This window comes from Polyodon spathula, chromosome 12, assembly GCF_017654505.1.
Source record: "Polyodon spathula isolate WHYD16114869_AA chromosome 12, ASM1765450v1, whole genome shotgun sequence".
Lineage (NCBI taxonomy): Eukaryota > Metazoa > Chordata > Actinopteri > Acipenseriformes > Polyodontidae > Polyodon > Polyodon spathula.
Genome location: NC_054545.1, coordinates 37,030,361 through 37,050,853, shown reverse-complemented (window position 1 = coordinate 37,050,853; position 20,493 = coordinate 37,030,361). Strand labels below are relative to the sequence as shown.

Sequence of the window (20,493 nt, the reverse complement as noted above, 5' to 3'; positions counted from 1 at the left end):
ATAGGAATATTGGCAGTAGTATTAAGTGTATAGACCCTAATCTGCATCACATGTTTGACGACATACTGAAGACTGAGGTTGTTTAGAGAGAGCGCTCACATTACAAAATAGATGCAAACTGCAAAAAATGACCTGAAATATGCAAACTGTCATGAGAGGATCTATTTAGGATTCAATATAAATGGAAAATAAGAACTTGGCAACAGTCAAGAACATTTCTGCAATGATGTACCAGGGCGGTTCCACGAAAGGTGAAACAACTTATTTTGTCCTTCGGATGAGACGTAGAACCGAGGTCCTAATGTAAGCGACTCTGCAGCAGCAGTTGTGATGCAAAGTTCACCACCCTATAGTCTCCCAAGTCGCTTTGGACAAAAGGGTCTGCTAAATGACTAATCGTTTATTTTCCTTCACGTGAAGACAAAACTCCCACCTTCTGGACCATTGCCCATTATACTTGTAAATACGTAATCCCATGTATACTGTGCCATATACTGGACTAATATATATGTATTACTATTTGTGTGTGTGTGTGTGTAGTGTAAAACACGTATATTTCCCATAGAGAACATAATGCAGCGGAAGTACTCTGCGTTGTGGCTGTATTGTGTTCATGTAAGATCCTATGATCTTATTGTCGCTGATTTGCATAGAACAATGAATACCTTGTTGTTCTGCAGTCATTCTCACGCGTAAGTAACTTTAAGTAACGTTCTGTAACCTTTTCACCACAGATTGAAACCATGTATCGGTATTGCAGTGCAATTCTCATTACGGTCCCGGTAGTGGTCGGAACCTATACTCAGTGTACTAGGTTTCCGGGTAGGGCCGTTATAGAAATTGAACTGGCTTGAAAAGAGTCGTCGTGTAATTGCTGGTTTTAACAACAGAAAGTGAATATAAACGGTAATTAAAGTATTTAATATTATTTGTTATAACCTAAGAAATTAGATTTTCTTTAAAAAAAAATACCAGTAGTACGTACGTTTTTATTGCTTTTGGAGAAGCATATGATTCATGTATCGGACTGAGAGAATTAATTTGCAGTTCTATACCGTATGTCTAGATGTTCAAACTGGTGGTCGCTAGCAAAATAAGGAAATGCTGGCGAGCAACTAAAATGTATTAGAAAGAAATGTGGGAAATGTTACACGTGTATGGATAACGGGGCTGAGGACCGTTGAGAAGTTTACAAGCGGAACACAAGAAACAACTAATAGAAAAGTGGAGATAATCCGAGAAAAGAGGAGATGGACACAGCAGACGAAGGAACGCAAACGCGATGAGCACAGAATGTGCAGAGAATGTTACTAGACGAGAACTATAGTGGTATCGTTATTAACCAGATTTGATGAGACACGTTATCCTGACAATCGGACAGCCTTGAAGATGATGTACTCTTCTAGAAGAAAACCTGTGCTGTATTTCAAGGAGGAAAACCGGTATGGCAAATACATTAATTTTTTATTTAACTTCCAGTACAGATTGTTTAATTTAAATCAAAGTAGGGGGCGCTTTGTTTTAAAAAGTGTAGACGAGGTGCGAAAGAAACAGTACAGAAACTTTATTGTATTGTGTGTGGAATGATAAGGAATTGTCCTTCCCTTTACTGTGATTTAGCTTCTGAAATGTGTCACGTCCTCTACGTACCGTACATCACGCGATAATTTAGCGCATTTTGCTGTGTGGTTATTATTATTTTTTTTTTTTTTGGATAAGATTTCCAGTCTCAAAGAACAGTTCTTCACAAAAGCACCGTTCGTAAGTAACATAGAACTGCCCTCCCACAGACAGTATTCTAATTTAGAAGCATCTGAAATTCTGGAATTTTTTTTTTTTTTTTTTTTTTAATGGCAGGGTGTGTGATGCTACAAATTGAGGAACGGGAATGAAAACGTTAGTATAATATTTCAGTTAATATTATTGCTTGTGTGACGTGTTTGCGATCGGATCTATTCCAGCTGCTATTCCCTTAGGGAAGTGTCTTTAGAAATCGCAGTGTTCCTTGTATGTGGAAGAAGAGATGCATGAAAACCCAGCAAAGCCAAAGACTGTTTTGAATATGTGGAATATTTCAACTGATAAGCTGAAACTGATAAGAGATAAAACGGGCTACTGCAAGCACGCAAGCTCTGTTTTAATAAAGATAGGAAAATCACAAAGGTATACAGTTGAGGGGAATGACATCCCTCAAACAGATACAGATTTTCCAGTGCTTTTAAACTACACTAGCAATGAAGAAAAAATGAAAATATGCAGATTAAAGCGACACTCTTGAATTAAAGGCAGGTTGACATAAGACAGTAACACCTGATTGATTAATACTGCAACATGCATCATGCATTCATCCTATTTGTCTATAGAAGTCTTGTAAGAGTATAAGTGTTTAATTGTGCTTTGGTGGTACTAGACTGTTTTGTGTTTTTTTTTTTTTTTTTTTTTTTGGTAATTGTCCTGACTGGGTGAAAAGGATCGTCTTTACCATTGAGGAATCATAATCCTGTAATAGTCCATGGTACTGTAACAGTCAGTTTGGTTATGGTTCTTGCTCCTAGTAAAGACTGATCTGATTTGCATGTTGTAAGTGAATGGTAGAAGATTGCAACAGCTTTATTCAGATCTCTTAGTGTGTGAGTTGAATCAATAATGTTTAGTGTGTTCTTGCTGCTGCATGACTTTCAAGTGCTGTAGCCAAGTTTCAAGAAGGGCTCTATATAGGCTAATGGCAAGCCCAGGGTGTTTGGGTTATTGGTATGCCCTAATGCCCTAATGTACCCCCACCCCAGTCGGTCGTGTCGTGCCCCCCCAGTAGCTACACCTAACAGTGGAATGTGAACTTTTACAAATATACCAGCGCCTCTCACCAAGCATCTCTTTTGCCTGTGTTGTTGGTTATCAGGTCTCGTCTGTTTTTCGGCATCCTGTCCAGAAAGTGCTCCATCTTCAAGCTCTTCTGTGTCTGCGTGGTGATCGGCTGTGCCTCCCTGCTGTGGCTCCAGCTCAGCTGCTCGGACGAGGTGCCAAGGAGGGGTGTCGAGGACGGCACCCTGTCCCATCAGCCCTGCCCCCCAGAGAGACAGGCAAGCGCAACAGACGACCCTTCTTGGGGTCCTCACAAACTGGCCCTCCTCATCCCTTTCAGAGAGCGCTTTGACGAGCTCATGGTCTTTGTGCCCTACATGCACTCCTTCTTAAACAAGCTGAAAATACGACACAATATCTTCGTGATCAACCAGGTAGATCATTACAGGTGAGGCATCCTGCTTGGTTTGGGCTATCTGCTGAACACATTGCTTTTAGATCCTACTGACTCTGTACATCGCATCCTCCATGAAAATGACTGGGCCGGAGTGAATTCCCAGTCCGTGTTCCAACACATAATGTCAAGAGTCTGAATTCCAGGCATGCAAGTAAGACTCCCATTGCATAGCAGTGTGATCCATTCCATATTTTACTATTTACTTAATAAGACATTACTGGGCTTGGTACCAAGAAACTGTGGCTCTGTCTCAAATTTCAATTCAATAGAAATCTAATTCCCATCCCTGCTGTAGAAATTGCATTGAAATAGTCCTTGGAAACAAACAGATTTCAAATTGCTTTCCACTCGATCTCAGTAACAGATGGGAGCGAGACATGTGTAATGTTGCATGATGGTTTTTCCAGTTTGAAGTTATGTGTAACTTTTTTTTGTCCAGATTCAACCGAGCTTCCCTGATAAATTCTGGATTTCTGGAGAGTGGGAACGACACTGATTACATTGCCATGCACGATGTGGACTTGCTGCCTCTCAATGAGGATTTGGACTATGGGTTTCCAGATCAGGGCCCGTTCCACCTCGCGTCACCAGAGCTGCACCCCCTGTATCACTACAGGACGTACGTGGGGGGGATTCTGCTCCTCACCAAACAGCATTACCAAATGGTAAGGCACGGCCAGGCCAAGCGTATTGGAAGAGAAGCGAGAACAGCTGCAAGTGCTACATCTTACACACCTTGGGGTTTCAGCACTTGAACAAGAGATTGTCTTTTCTCATCAAGAAACACATGCAATCAGATAAATCTCATATTGTAAAACGAGTATTATTCTTTTGTGTTATAAATGTCTGATTCATGAATTGTACCACAGTATATAAAAATGCAGCAATGCAAATAAGACCCCTATTGCATAGCAGTTGCAGTTTCACCCATTCCATGGTTTATTACAAACTTTATTAGCCACAGTGTGTAGGTAACAAGCTCAGGTGTGTGTTACTAAACTCACTAGTAAAACCAGGAATGGATCACACTGCCATGCAATGGGAGTCTTATTGCCATCCCTGAAATGCAATCATGCATGAGTAAGTGTGTGTGTTTGTGAGGCGTGATTAGATCTGCTTTTCTTTCAGTGCAATGGGATGTCGAACCGCTTCTGGGGCTGGGGCAGAGAGGACGACGAGTTCTACAGAAGATTAAAAGATGCAGGGTTGCAGGTGATCCCTGGGGGCTTACTCTAATCTGCAAGCCTTCATTCTGCTCAGAAATGTTACAACCACTTCATCAGAATACCTGCTATGTCCAGGCCCAACTCTCTGGTGCAAAGACATAGTTACAAAACATCTGAATGTAGTTCATTATTTACTATTGAGTGTTCATGTTTAAGATAAACTACAGCGCATACAATAGAAGTGAAGAGACATGAAAAAGGCTTGTTAGTCCTCCTTTTTTCTTGTTTATTGTTCTGTGCTTAGTTTTCGTGTTTAAAACTGACTAAGCTGGTTTGTTCTGCCGCAGCACTGTGGACCCCCCTCCCCGTGCAGCAGATCATATTCCTTTATGCAGAAAGGCAGTGTGAGGCGAGAGTGTATTAAATGGAATGTCCAGACAGTAATTTATGTGTACAGAAATAAAATAATTTATTTTTATTTTCTATACACCACAAAAAGGATTAAATAACAAACGAAAAAAACAAAATGGTGTGAGGGAAGGAGTGCAGGGGTGAAATCCAAAACAAACTGATGACACGTCTTTAATTTGTCTTCGTCGTGACCATAAACAAAAAAAAGACAAAAGAAATGTTAGTATTTCAAAAAAAAACCCGCTGCACAAAATCAGTATCTCCCTTCACCCGTTACTCCTCCTACTTTTACTTTCGGACCAACCCCGAACACAGTAGTACGTTCCCTTTAGTATGTAATGTCCCGCCTCTGTAGTCAGTGGAACACCAATCCCCAACCGACACGTGTCCTTATCCTTCACTTGACTCCAGTGGCTGGAATTTACATACTCGTACTTCCGCCCCTCACCAAGGTGCCGCCCCTCAAAAAGATGACTTTTGCCATGGTCACGAGATCTTGGTAAGGGAAGTCCCGAGTTGGTTTGATGCCACCTACTGTCGGGAGGCTGAATCACAGACCGAAACCCCTTTGACTCATCACATATCCCACCCCTCAGAGTGGAGCCGAAGGAACACTCGGAAACCTCTAACCCTTCCCTTTTACCTCCCTCCCGGGAAAAAAAATCAGCATTTTGATGTAACTTACCCGCACGATACCTTATTTGAAAGGCGAAGGGTTGGAGCGCCAGGTACCACCGCGTAATCCTAGCGTTTGAATCCTTCATCGTGTCTAACCACTTTAAAGAAGCGTGATCTGTGATGAGTACAAAGGGTCGTCCCAGAAGATAGTATTTTAAAGATTCCACTGCCCATTTCACTGCCAGGCATTCTTTCTCCACTACCGAATACCTCTGTTCTCTGGGCAGTAACTTCCGACTGATGTATAGTATCGGGTGTTCTATACCATCTCTCTCCTGGGACAGAACCGCCCCCAGACCAGTCTGCGATGCATCTGTCTGCAGGACGAACTCTCGGCTGAAATCCGGGCTTATTAATGCTGGGGCCTGACTCAAATTAGTTTTAATAGATTCAAAGGCTGTCTGACACTCTGCACTCCACTTAACTTTATTTGGAGCGTTCTTTTTAGTGAGATCAGTGAGAGGGGCGGCTATAGTGGAAAAGTGTGGAATAAAGCGGCGGTAATAACCAGCCAACCCTAACAGTGATCTCACCTGGGTTTTCGTGGTAGGTACCGGTGAATCCAACAAAGCCTGGACTTTTGAAACCAACGGTTTCACTCTACCCTTACCCATTATGAAACCTAAATATTTAGTTTCTTCTTTTCCAATAGCGCACTTTGCCATGTTCGCTGTGAGCCCCGCCCTCCTCAGAGACTGTAAGACGGCTTCTAATCTAGTCAAATGTTCTCTCCAGGAAGAACTATAAATGACTACATCATCGATATACGCAGCTGCATACTCTCGATGAGGTTGTAAAACCCTGTCCATTAGTCTCTGAAAAGTAGCAGGCGCTCCATGAAGTCCGAACGGCATAGTACAAAATTGAAAAAGACCCTCTGGGGTTGAAAATGCCGTTTTCTCACGAGAGGCTTTCGTTAATGGAATTTGCCAATATCCTTTCGTCAGATCCAGAGTTGAAATAAACCGAGCTTGCCCCAGTTTGTCTAAGAGTTCATCTACTCGAGGCATGGGATATGCATCAAACTTGGAGATAGCATTCACCCTCCTAAAATCGATACATAATCGTAGTGACCCATCTGGCTTGTCTATTGGTACTATTGGGCTACACCACTCACTTCGGGAAGGTTCAATTACCCCAAGTTTCAACATACACTCCACCTCCCTTCGAACAGAATCTCTCCGACTCTCTGGAATGCGATACGGTCTCTGTCTAACTCTTAGACCTGGCGGAGTGATAATAGCATGTTCGATCAAATGCGTTCTTCCAGGCACGTTAGAAAACACATCACTGAACATTTTAATTAGATTGCTTACCTCTTCACGCTGATCAGGAGTTAATTGTTCCCCCATCGGGACCTCAATTGCTGACTCTGACTCAATTGAGGGTCCAAAATCCTCTCCCTCCTGTACAGGAGATATAAAATGGACTTCCCGTTCTTTCCACGGTTTCAGGAGATTAACATGATAAATTTGACTTTCTTTCCGACGCCCAGGCTGTCGGATCTCATAATTGACTTTACCAATTGCTCGAATAACCTGAAAGGGACCCTGCCATTTAGCAAACAACTTAGATTCCGATGAGGGCAACAATAACAACACTTTGTCTCCAGGTCGAAAGTTCCGAATTCTTGCATTTTTATTGTAGCTTTGTTGCTGCTTCTGCTGTGCCGCTTTGAGATTGTCATGTGCCAATCGACCGACTAATTCTAAGCGATCGCGTAACTGCAACACGTATTTTACTACATTTTTAGACTCCTTTGACTGTTCTTCCCAGCCTTCTCTTATGAGATCCAAGATACCCCGCGGCTGCCGACCGTACAAGAGCTCAAACGGGGAAAACCCCGTTGAGGATTGTGGTACCTCGCGAACTGCAAAGAGCAAGTAGGGAAGCAGTTTAGCCCAATTGCGTTTTTCTTGATCTACAAAGCGGCGCAACATATTTTTCAAAGTCTGATTAAATCGTTCAACAAGCCCATCCGTTTGTGGATGAAAAACTGAGGTTCTAATTGAACGAATTTTCAATAATTTATATAGTTGCTGAATACAGTCTGACATAAAATTAGTGCCCTGATCAGTGAGAATTTCTTTCGGGATTCCCACCCTAGAGAATATTTTTACCAATTCATTCGCTACAGCTATTGCATTCATAGAGCGTAAGGGAACAGCTTCTGGATATCTCGTTGCGTAGTCCACTACTACTAAAATATACCGATATCCTGACTCTGTTCCCTCCAGAGGGCCTACTAAATCTACACCAATCCTTTCAAACGGAACCCCAATAATTGGAAGTGGAACCAGAGGTGCGGGGCGAACTGACTTAGGGGCAGCTAATTGACATTCAGGACACTCCGATACATACTTCCGCACAAGACCATAAACCCCAGGCCAAAAAAACCGGGCCAGAATTCGTTCCTGAGTCTTTTCAGTTCCCAAATGTCCTGAAAATGGAATGTCATGCGCCAATCTCATGATTTCTGACTGAAAAGGCCTAGGAACCAATAACTGTTTTACGAGCTGTCCCGTCCCGGGAGCCCGGGTTATTCTATATAATAAGTGCCCAGATACAGAAAAATGCGGAAATACCACCGGTTGTCCTTCCTGCATATCCTTCCCCTCGATATATCTAACCCGTTTCCAAGCATACTGTAACGTGGGATCATTTTGTTGTTCATATCCCAAGTCAATATCTCGGTCCCAATGGTTAGGTACACAGAGAGGAGTGTCTTTTATTACATGACCTTCCACCTCAGTAACCTCGCAGCCCCGGTTACACTGAATACCTACTCCCTTTCCTTGCCGTTTCAACGATTGGTTTACTTTTGTGTCAGACCCCTCCCCTTGTCGTCTCAGAGTTCCCTCATATTTTTCCACCCGACGCTCTCTTTTTGTTTTTCTTGGGCGGATTTTAGGGTTAAACAGGTCGGATTGCAACGGAAAAATCTCGCCAATTGTTTTCTCCTGTTGCTTTAATTGTCCCCTGGTAGAAACTAAGACCATTTCCCGACCTAAAATACGATCAAAAAACGGCCAGTCTCTTCCCAGGAGAACAGGGTATGGTAAACATTGCGCTACAGCCACTTTAACGCAAGCTGAATAATCACCTACAATAAGTCTAACTTTAGTGGTGGGATAAACCCGAGTTTCTCCATGAATACAGGAGATAGCCACTTTACCCTGTGGCTCCCAGGCTACCCCATCCAAGAGAGCTTGCCGAATCAATGTTTGTGCACACCCAGAGTCCGCAAATGCGTAAGTACTCTTTCCCCCGACCTGTACTCTTAACTGATAAGGGCCCTCCCGACATTCCCCAGTGTTCCTACCTGTTACTGCTGACCAGGATCTTGTCGCCAGGTCCACCTTTCTTACTGGACAATTCCTGGCAATGTGTCCAGGCTCATTACATTGGTAGCACACTTGGTTAGGAGGCATCAACGGAGTTAATCTGTCCTGCGAGTCCGCGACCGGCAGGTTAGGGGGATTCTCTCTCGCCCAGGATGGGGCTAACCTCGACCTCCATGGTCTGAAGGTCCGGTTACCCCCTCTGGGCTTCATTGGTTGGTTGGTCCGAGTTAGTTTAGGGGCAGGAGTGGGGTCTGACCCGGCACCTTCGTTTGCGTCTTCGTAGGCCTCCGCCAGGAGGAGGGCATCCTCGAGAGTGGTAGGTCTATTCCTCTTAATCCACTCTCGATTCCCTGGCGGTAGTATAGACGCAAACTGTTCTATAACTATTTTCTGCACCAGTTCTTGGGGTGTATGTTCTTCTGGCCGCAGCCACCGGGTGCACTGATCTAAAAGATATTGTCCCGCAACCCGGGGCCGCATCCCCTTGGACAGCTGGTATTCCCGAAAACGGCGCCGGTATGTTTCCTCCGTGATCCCGAGGCGTGAGAGAATGGCTTCTTTAACTTTAACATAGTCCCCTGCATTCGTGGCCGTCAGGGCTCGATACGCTGCCTGAGCTTCCCCTGTCAGGCAGGGTGCCAATTTCATGGCCCAGTGTTCCCTAGGCCACTCTGCAGCCTCTGCCACTCTCTCAAAAGTAATCAAGAAAGCCTCGGGATCATCTTCCGAGGTCATCTTCTGAAGATTAGGCTGAGCTGCAAACATCCGGGCAACCGCTCTCTCTGATGTTGATATTGATAGTTTTTCTACCAGCTGTCCCAAGAACTGGGCGAGCTGTTCCAGGTGCCGTGTCTCTCTCTCCTCTCGCTTCTCCTCCTGCTCCCTAAACATTGTCAAAACTGTAGCTGGATCCATTTTCACTTCTGACACCACGTGTGAGGCGAGAGTGTATTAAATGGAATGTCCAGACAGTAATTTATGTGTACAGAAATAAAATAATTTATTTTTATTTTCTATACACCACAAAAAGGATTAAATAACAAACGAAAAAAACAAAATGGTGTGAGGGAAGGAGTGCAGGGGTGAAATCCAAAACAAACTGATGACACGTCTTTAATTTGTCTTCGTCGTGACCATAAACAAAAAAAAGACAAAAGAAATGTTAGTATTTCAAAAAAAACCCGCTGCACAAAACCAGTATCTCCCTTCACCCGTGACTCCTCCTACTTTTTCTTTCGGACCAACCCCGAACACAGTAGTACGTTCCCTTTAGTATGTAATGTCCCGCCTCTGTAGTCAGTGGAACACCAATCCCCAACCGACACGTGTCCTTATCCTTCACTTGACTCCAGTGGCTGGAATTTACATACTCGTACTTCCGCCCCTCACCAAGGTGCCGCCCCTCAAAAGATGACTTTTGCCATGGTCACGAGATCTTGGTAAGGGAAGTCCCGAGTTGGTTTGATGCCACCTACTGTCGGGAGGCTGAATCACAGACCGAAACCCCTTTGACTCATCACAGGCAGTTTTAGGTTTCAGGTGTGGTTGTTGTAGTGAATTGACAGGGAGATTGGGGTGGTAGGATCTCTGCACGGTATCTTAAACCCAACGTCTGTTTGCTCACTAATCCTAATACTCTGTATGTATGTTCTCAATGTAGCTGTTCAGGCCTAAGGGAATAACGACAGGGTACAAGACATTCCGACACCTACACGACCCGGCGTGGAGGAAGAGGGACCAGAAGAGAGTGGCCTCACAGAAGCAGGTACAAATACCTCTGTATACAATACCCAGCTGCTTTCTACATCACTATGCTCTTGTGCTGCACACTGTCACTACTGATCTTTCTACAGCGCTGTGCTCTCGCGGTGCATGCTCTCAGTACTGATCTTTCTACAGCGCTGTGCTCTCGCTGTGCACACTCACCACTGATCTTTCTCTACAGCGCTGTGCTCTCGCACTGCACGCTCTCAGTACTGATCTTTCTACAGCACTGTGCTCTCACACTGCATGCTGTCACTACTGATCTTGTGCTTTCTGATTGATGCAGCGACCATGAAGGCTACTGGTGAAAACAAGCACAGTAACTGATAAACATGCAGCAAACAAAGGCTAAATCTCTGGAAAAAAATGAACCAGGTGACTTCAGTCTTTACCCATCCAGAATCGTGGATAGTAGTACAATTATTCTTTTGATGTTGGTGTGTGCATGAATTTCACAAAAGCCATAGTTGCGAGATGGACTGGAGCTGACTGCTGCTTCAATAAGATCTACATTGTACACTTTGCTGGGCAGTGTGTGTTTTGTGTCTATGAACATTAACATGTAGTCCTTTTCCGCTCCAGGAGCAGTTCAAAGTGGACAGAGAAGGGGGGCTGTCCAAGCTGCGATACAATGTGGACTCTAAAAGGGAGCTCATGATCAGCGGTGCTCCGTGCACACTGATCAATATCCTGCTGGACTGTGACCTCGACGAAACCCCGTGGTGCCTGCTGAGCTGATCAGAGGTGCAGATCTCAGGAGAGCCTCTTAATGCTGAGCCCATGAGGAATCTCTTCTGTTAATACAGGTCTGTGGAGAGTCGATCCTGCTTGGAGTAGGAAGCTGGAATATATACAGTCTGCTCAGAGCAGTGCAGTATCTGAATTGATACAATGTATTATTATTATTATTATTATTATTATTATTGAATCTGGAAAATGTACAATGTGTTTTTTATGATAGTAATAATAATTCTGCCAATGGATGCTGGATTATGAAATATGCATCATTAACTTTTGACATTGTCCTCATGTTTTCCAAGGCAATGCTCAATGTGAACCTATTTGTATTTTATTGGGAGATCAAATCTAGATTAAGCAGCTGTACTAAGGCACTGTGCTCTGCTTTGGATGTTTTATTAGCGAATGGCTCTTTGTTCACAGCAGCAAGGAATGACTACTCTGAAAGCCAGTCTGCATTCTCGCGAGTAATGGGATAATCAATTGATTTTCGTTAGGCTACAGACTGGTTGGATGGTTTTCTGACTCTATTTGCGCAATATTTATGTAAAGCTACACTGTAAAAATGCAAAGGTGCATAAACCGGTTTCTTAAAAGCTATAGTTTTATATTAAATTCTACGTATTCTGGACAAGACATTAAACCAGCTGTTTTTTGGTATGTGTCCCTCCTCTCTGATGTCTGATTTAGGTAAATGAGTTGGTGGTGGAAGCGAGGATCAGAAATGTGAAGATTTCTGTAGGTGACTTTATAAAAGTCCTGGTGTGTTATACAACTGATCCAGCTTCTGAATGCATTTCTGATGAGTGACCCACAAAATTGTACAAACCTTTATGCACAGAATCTTCTACGTAGTCCTGTTTTTTTTTTTTTTTTTTTTTCTTCCCCCAAGCCCATGGCAGGTGTGCATATTTAAACCTATGTAGACTCCTCTTCTGTGCAATCTAAAGCTAATTAAAATACTACCATTGTAGATGTATACCAAGACTGTGGCGTTTCCCATGAACTATACCAGAGCATTTCATTGTATCATATGTAGGGCTGTAAAAATAGATATTTCACTATTTCTACATAATACTTATTAAATCAGAAAAATGTATAATTTTTTTTCTACAGTTATTTACAGAAATTGTGAGATCTGTGCTCATTGAGGGGAAACAATACAGCCAGATTCCAATTTTGTTTTTATTTTTATTTATTTTTTTTAACGTGGAAATTCAGTGTCTCAAGTTACAGGCTGGAATAAACTCAAAATCAAACTGGGAAGAAGCCAAGGAAAACTAAATGTAATGTGAACTGTCCTGGAACACTACACGCAGCCTCCTCTGGGAGACACAGCAAGCAGAATCTACAGCTCTGTGGCCTGCGGATGCACCCATTTTAAAATGTTACCCTTCTGCTAAGTGGGAACGAGGTGTGGGTGGAAGTCTGCAGCACCATGTTAGTCTGGTATGCAAGCTTTTGTCCTACAACAGTGAAAGATTTTCTATTGAGTCGAGTGCGTTTTATCTAGTAAAACAATTTGTTACAAAAACAAGAGTTGCTTAGGGAGTTTTCCAGCAGGGTCACCTTGCTGATAAACAGCTGACCTCTCTACATATTTGTATGTATGTATGGTGAGAACTGGTGTGCTGTATTCAGTGTTATGACAGGTAGGTTACCGCTCATGGCTTGTCTACCTCAAGACACAACAGGTGATGAAAAATCATGACTGATCAACAGGGAACAAATGTAACACAGCAACAATACACAAGATGTTAAACTGTAATGCTGGCATGAGAAAATACTCACCATGTTTTAATCCAGGGTTTTTGTAAAAGTTTTTTAAGTAATGTTTGTTACTGTGTTTTTTTTTTTTTTTTTTTTTTTTTTTTTTTTTTTTTTTGTTAAAGTGTTTTTTTTTTTTTTTTTTTTTTTTTTTTTTTTTTTTTGTTAAAAGTTTTTTTTTTTTTTTTTTTTTTTTTTTTTTGTTAAAGTGTAATGGACTTTGATGAAACTAAGGGTATTATCTGATTGCTCATTTGCTCTCTGAGGGTAAAGCAGTCGATCACTATAGGAAATACTATAGTATGGTGTGCAAGCAAAAAACGAAAGCTTTGGTTTTTATCTGTTTTATTTGAACGTGTGCCTTTTTGTTTAAGAAAGAGCTGGCCTTGTTTTAATATTTATATTATTAGAGTATTAAAGAAACTTATTCAAGTGTTTCAATAGAGGATGCATTGTGGTGGAGGGTGGAGGGTGGGGGGTGGACTGTTTAAATGTGACACTGATTTATACAGAATGGAAATAGTTGTGTATTCATATAGGAGGATGTTTGATGCCTGGTCATTCATAACTGTTTCAATGACTTGTGAAGCACAGTGTTACACAAGCCATGCAGATAGTCTTTATTGAAATCAGGCTCCTCTTAATAAGCAATACTGTATAGTAATAAACCAGAGGAATCCTGGATTGTTGTTCATTCAGGATACAAGATAACATGCTGGAAGTGGAGAAATATATTTACTTTATCAGAATAAAACAAATAAAGTTCATATCTGTATTTATAATTGTAGTTTTCTTTTATCTCATTTATATTTAAGTATTTGGATGTGAACTTAAAAAAACGAGAACTCGGTACTAGGAAAGTACTGCAGATGGCACACTTGTGCAAGTGTTTTTAGACAAGAGTCCAGAAATTTGCTATGCGTGCTTATACAGGTCACGTCATTTGTGTCTGTACTGACTGTGTACTGAACAGCCTTTTCAGCAGGGAATGTCCCGCTGCTATTCTCTATAAAGGAACACGTGCTGATCGTTTATTATGTTTCAATTTGTAAAAAGGGGCCTTTGTTTGCTTTGATAAATTTGACTTTCTACGATTAATAAAAACCTCTTATTAACAAACTAATTCAAACACTTGTGGAATGTTTTGCTGTACACATACTACATTTATAAGAATTGCATTTCCGCAGAGGTACAGAAAGGGAGTGTGTTTTAATTCGGTGCTAATGTGCTCTTTTCCGAAGCGGGAATGTAATTATGTGTAGCAGGCATGATTCGAGGCGGTGGGTGGCGGTGTATTTTGAGATGCCTGCATATTCCTTATTGCGTGTCGTAATTCGATAAGAAATACAACTGTGGTACCGCTGGGTTGATTTAATGACACTTGTGGCAATAGCTGTGCGCGCTGCAGTGTCCTTGGACAGAGGAAGCTATAGTGTAGTTTGCTGTTCTGAAAGATATTAGACTCCACTGGATTTCTAATGCCCTTGTGAACAGGCAGAGAGAGACCTTTTAGATGTTCGCTTTCATCTTAATGAGCCATTGCACGCATTAGCACGCATTAGCACGCATTCAGGCTTGTATTATTTTTTAGTTACCTGCGCAATCAGGCAAATTAAGTAACTGTGAAAATCGATTTATACCTCGTTAACCTTGGGTGAATAGGGTTATAAATCCTATAGACGAAGGCAGTCATGATTAAACATGTTAGTCTTGACGTGCGTGCATCCAAACCTTAAACACAAACATACAAAAAAACAAGATTTCACTTTGTGTTAATATTATCGTGCATCCCCATACATTGTACAAAGAAAAGAAACAAACCATGTTTCTATTTATAGTGTATTATTACATTTGAGAATGCATTATTATTATTATTATTATTATTATTATTATTATAGTGGTAGCAGTGCTAGCAGATTCACACTTCTGTAACGATGCACAGTTTATATATGCTGAATATTATCAGCAGAGGGCAGCAATGACAATTCTTGGACTCAGGTAGGCTTTTGCTTAGCTATTTAAGTGGGTTTGAAGTAACAGTAAACATTTGTAGTTTACTAGCAATGTAATAATGACACGCCTATCGTGTCCTATGTTGTGTTGCACCAATATACACTGTTTTTAGTACACATTCAAAATGTACCAATTTAGCATCTATTCACAATATATAGACAGTGGCATTCAAACCACAGCTGTACATCAGATTCACAATAATGGTTTAGTGTATTGTGATACTGGCTCGAATTCCCTAAATCGGTGATTGACCTCGTATCCAAAGAGCAATACATATTTAACGGGACATTTATGCTTAGTGTGTGTGTGTATGTATGTATGTATGTGTGTGTGTGTGTATATATATATATATATATATATATATATATATATATATATATATATATATATATATGTGTGTGTGATTACATTTCAGTTCGATTAATCGACTCAGATTTCTTTCACAGGAGATATATGTGTGTATGTGTATGTACATACATATATATCCTGTGAAACCAAGAAATATTTGACTCGATTAATCGAATTGAAATGTAATTATTTAGTACTGAGCAAGCGGTCGCAGTTTGCAGTACACCCTAAATTGCTTTCTGCACAGTGTTGCGTACGCCTGTGGACTGGACTGCAGGACATATTGTAAAGACTGGCAGTCACTTCCTTTCCGTAAAAATCGTCCTCGGAGACCCACTGGGAGCGGGCATTGTTGCAACCTACAGCGGCCTGTCTACAGCCCCTCCCTTCCTTTTGCAGGCAACGTGAAGCCTTAGCAAAGCTTCGGCGTTGTCTCGCTCCTCCCGCGCCGCCACTCAATTCACTCTTAAACAATTCGTAGAGCGTGTTTGAAGCTGGGGTTAGTAGAGTTATTCAATATTGGACACCTGCCGAATTATTCCAGCTAAGAAAAAAACAAACAAACATAATAATCGAAATTAACTGATAGCAATTTGACCTGCAATAACTCAAGGTCCAAAGTTATTATGAGGAAACGCTTTCCTTAAATCATAACCCTACATGCATGCCTACTATATATTATCAAAAGTTAAGAAAGAGATTGCGAAGGGGGGGGGGGCAGTAATTATGTAAATCATTTTTGATTTGAACGAAACTTTTTATCAGGTCAAAGGAAGTGTCGTGTTTATTAATACTCTTGAATTTTGAATGCGGGAGAATGAAACCAAACAGAAAAATTCCGATATACACCAAAATAATGCAACAGTGATGAATGTAGAAGAAGAAACACTAAATGCATATTGAGTTGTGTTTATTTATTTTTATTTATTTTTTTTACAAAGCACAGAATAAGATGGGCTTATAGATGGGAGATAAGAAGGTTACTAAGAAACAGGTGGGCCTACATACAATATAAAATAATACCAAACAATCTGTAATAGGCTGTAAATGTAATGTTTTTGAATAACATTGTGTAACAAAAAAAAAAAAAAATTGTTCCTGGGTAGTAAGTGTTATTTCCTAATTGCTTATGCCTCAAAAGTATAGAAAATGGCTATTATTCCCCACAAACTTTGCTTTTGTGACCAGGAAAGTGATATTTTAAAATAAACTATAGTTTTTCGAGATTTACGATTATACTGTAAATACAGTATAATTGTAAATCTCGAAAAACTACTCACTTCTAAATCTTTTGTAGTCATCTTTGTATTACTTTAGTATAAATACATGTTAATTTGGATTTATATGTTGTTTTTTTCTGACTTTATGTGAACGAAAAGACACACATTTTCCCATTTTCCCATTGGAAATAGTGATATTTTGAAATATCACTGTCCTGGTCACAAAAGCAAAGTTTGTGGGGAATAATAGCCATGTTCTATACTTTTGAGGCATAAGCAATTAGGAAATAACACCTACTACCCAGGAACAAAAATTGTGTTACATAGTGTAAAAGTTTGTGTGTGTAATATATTTAATATATATATATATATATATATATATATATATATATATATATATATATATATATATATATATATATATATATATATAAAACGTATAGTATAGTCTGCAGATATGACGCCAAAAACACAATATTTTACAGTGTCACAATCTGGGATAAATGTATTTTGTGATTCCGGGATCTGTATAATGTTGCATGTACCAATTTGTACCGTTCTACCTCTATGGGGCACGTCCACTAAGCCTCGGGGTAAGATTCAAGCACATTTTAGGCTAATCCATGAATCGAAACCAAACAAGAGTTCTCAATAGGTGTCCATCAGACAGGATTAGATGTTCAAAGGCTTTACCACTGCTGCTGTTGTTTATGACTAGCTTGTGTACAGTGCATTTGTTTTTTCTGATTTTTAATATTCCTGACAGAACTGTTTTTCCTGTGGCTGTTATACTGTAAACACAATTTGAAATAATTAATCATAAGTCTTATATAATTAATCATATGTCTTATGCAGAAGATTTTAAACATACTGTATTTACTGTCTGACTGTGCGTGTGTGTGTGCGCGCGCGCCAGTCTGAAATGTATTCTCAAACAGCTAAACAAACACTAAGTTTATTATCAAAATTTATTTTTACAATGTTCCCTTTTATAATTAACAAAAACTCTCGAAAAAATACAAACGCAAGCCCGGCATTGTTTGTTTTTCTAAACCAACTAAATACTTTGATATTTAATCTGTTCTTTTTTTTTTTGGGACTAACTTTAGGTTTTAATATTTACTATCCTGAAATCAAAAATTGTTGACATTTAACTTTTGTAAACACTCCTATATTAATAAGTGTTATTGATGTCTGTAAAGCGTTTTAAAATGACATCGGTGCTGTTCCACAGTATTGAAGTGTTTGTCTCAATCTGAAACATATGATCAGGGCTAATTATATCGATCACGTGCTTTGCTATGGTCACTGTTTATGTGTACAGTGGTATATTTTACATATACATTATAACATACATTTCTCAAACATGGAATCGTTATTGCTGTTCTTATTAAATGTTCTATTCGTGACATGACGTCAATGGAACAATATAAACTCTTATTAAAACACTTTTTTAGACGTGGCGTTAATAAAACATATTTACATTTTTGTTATCCAATAAATATACCATTATTTAGTTTTATTTTATTTCTAGTTTTATTTATTTTTTTTTAATTTACGGGCGTTTACTTATAATGCCACTGTGCTGAAAGTATAACGAATGTGCAATTCTATAAAACGCACTATTAATATGCAGAACAACTTTTAATACAATTATTGCAAAAATGTTACTTTATTTAAAAGGAGTAACTGTCATTTTAGAAATTTTTTTTTAAATCAAGTGATATTCTATTTGTTTATTATTATCTGTTTTGTGGACTGATTGTGCACCGTTTATATAGTTAATATATAAATGCATTGCTTAAACACAACGTTGTAATTGGTTTCATTTGTTTTAAAGTTAGAATATTTTATATAGGCTCTATATGTGTCCTTCATCGCAAAAAACATGTAGCGTTTCTGATACTTTTAAAGCAATGCGTGTTTTTGTAATTCACTTAAATTCTCCACTAACTGTGCGGATTATAAAATCCACGTGTATAAACGGCTCGTTTATCAAGTGATACATTGCCCGTACAAAGGGAATAAAATAGATGATCTTGGCAGTTTTCATTTTTTTTTATTTGACATATTTTCACTTCATCAACGCCATGCTTCTAAAACCTCTTTACCCTTCACTTAAAGGTTATCACCCCCGAGTTGACCCATTAGCACTACCTGAAACACAGCTCCCATCGAGTGATCCCATTTAATGCTAATCTCTTCAAAGTCATCAACCCCCCCCCCTCCTCGGGGTACACTTTGCTGCTCAGCTAGGTAGAGGTATATAAACCTAGCCCATTGGAGATAAAGGAACATTCACTCCACAGAAGAGCAGCTATCTACTACGACTACTGCTGCTACTATTAGCCTCATCAAAGGACCTCCCCTATTAGTGATTAAAACTTTCAAACTACGCCGCAACAGGATGGAGACAGGCTTCCTAAACGGACCATCCTACTCTTCCACGGTTCCATATTCAACAGGAATGTTGAAGACCACCTGTCTGCCCTCTACGAAGATCCCGGAGCACGGGCGGATCCAAAGGAGTTCCTTCAGCATCGAGTCCATCCTTTCCATGGCCCCCAGGGATCTTGTGCAGCCCAAAGCGGGCGCGGTGTATTGGGACCCCCAGCCCTGCGTCAAACAGGTGCCGACCTACCCTGGCACCCTGAGTCCCCCTGTGCCAATGTGGATCCCTGAATACCCGCGGCAGAGCCCATCTTACGCCCCTTATTATATGGGCTACCGGCCACAGGCGCTGCACAACGACATCCGCAACCAGCTAATGTACAACAAAGGTAAGAAACGCGTTGATCTTACACTCGTGCTTTATATTTCAATACTGAACCACAGCAACACGTTGCTGATGAACTCTCCCGGAGTTTGTAAAGTCTATGTGACTGTACATTGACTTTTAATGTGCATACGGCCTTTATTATATTAAGACACCATTCTAATGTTATTCTAATCTGTTTTCTTTTTCTTTTGTCAGGATATGAACCAGACAGAAAACCCGTGTCCAGAAAGAACTACGTTAGAAGGAGCTGCCGGAGAATCAGGACCATCTTCACCGAAGAACAGCTCAACAGGCTGGAGGAAGTATTCGGCAAGCAACGCTACATGACCGGCACCGAGAAGGTCCTCCTGGCCTCGGCGCTCAGACTCACCGAGACGCAGGTAAAGGTCTGGTTTCAGAACAGACGAACCCGATGGAGGAAGATCCAGGGAGTCACATCGGCTGGCTCAGCAGACACGTGTCTGGCCAAAAGCGACGGGCAAGGGCACGATGATCATCTTTCCACCGGTGGAGAGGAAGAAGAAGACGAATTAATCTCAGTGGATGAGGAAGACTGTTGGTCACAGTAAAACGCAACACATAGAACTGGATACATTGTTTCAATGGTTGCCTTAATAACTCAATGGACTAAGTTTTTTTTTATTTTTCTCATCAACTAGTGTATTATATCAAAGCCTCTTACTTATGTAACCGATATACAAGCTTTTGTGTATATACTGTAAATGAACTTCTTGTTAAACAAGACACTGTGGTTTTATTTTTATTGCATATGTTTAACTCCACTGTGTGGATATGGGTGGCATCTTATTGTGCTACATTGTTCCAATAAATCACAAGGGAAAAAATGATATATATTTTTGTGTTTATTTTATGTAGTACTTTTATAAGTGGCATTTCAAATGTCTGCGTTTCCAACCAAATGAAAATGTGCAGAACTTAATAACGCAAAATGGGTTGTAAGTATGTTATATAAATGCATGGATTCTATAGCTTTTCTTTAGAATCG

General features: G+C 40.5%; 2 protein-coding genes across 3 annotated transcripts; both read left to right on the top strand.

Moving 5' to 3' along the window:
• The first annotated feature begins 851 nt into the window (after positions 1-851).
• On the top strand, positions 852-13,218 carry LOC121323785 (beta-1,4-galactosyltransferase 7-like). Of its 2 annotated transcripts, XR_005951183.1 has the most exons (7): positions 852-1,442; positions 2,900-3,250; positions 3,699-3,924; positions 4,388-4,471; positions 10,519-10,623; positions 10,909-10,997; positions 11,205-11,290. XR_005951183.1 is itself a non-coding variant. In XM_041264996.1 (6 exons), exons 1-6 carry the CDS (start codon positions 1,390-1,392, stop codon positions 11,358-11,360), a joined length of 975 nt encoding a protein of 324 aa, XP_041120930.1. In that variant the 5' UTR covers positions 852-1,389; the 3' UTR covers positions 11,361-13,218. The 2 variants fall into 2 exon arrangements, 1 of the variants encoding a protein (XP_041120930.1); XM_041264996.1 differs by lacking the exon at positions 10,909-10,997 and having other exon boundaries at positions 11,205-13,218.
• A 5,897-nt stretch (positions 13,219-19,115) lies between these two features.
• LOC121324883 (homeobox protein not2-like) lies at positions 19,116-20,056 on the top strand. The gene is made up of 2 exons (XM_041267088.1): positions 19,116-19,488; positions 19,683-20,056. Exons 1-2 carry the CDS (start codon positions 19,116-19,118, stop codon positions 20,054-20,056), a joined length of 747 nt encoding a protein of 248 aa, XP_041123022.1.
• The last annotated feature ends 437 nt before the right edge of the window (positions 20,057-20,493 follow it).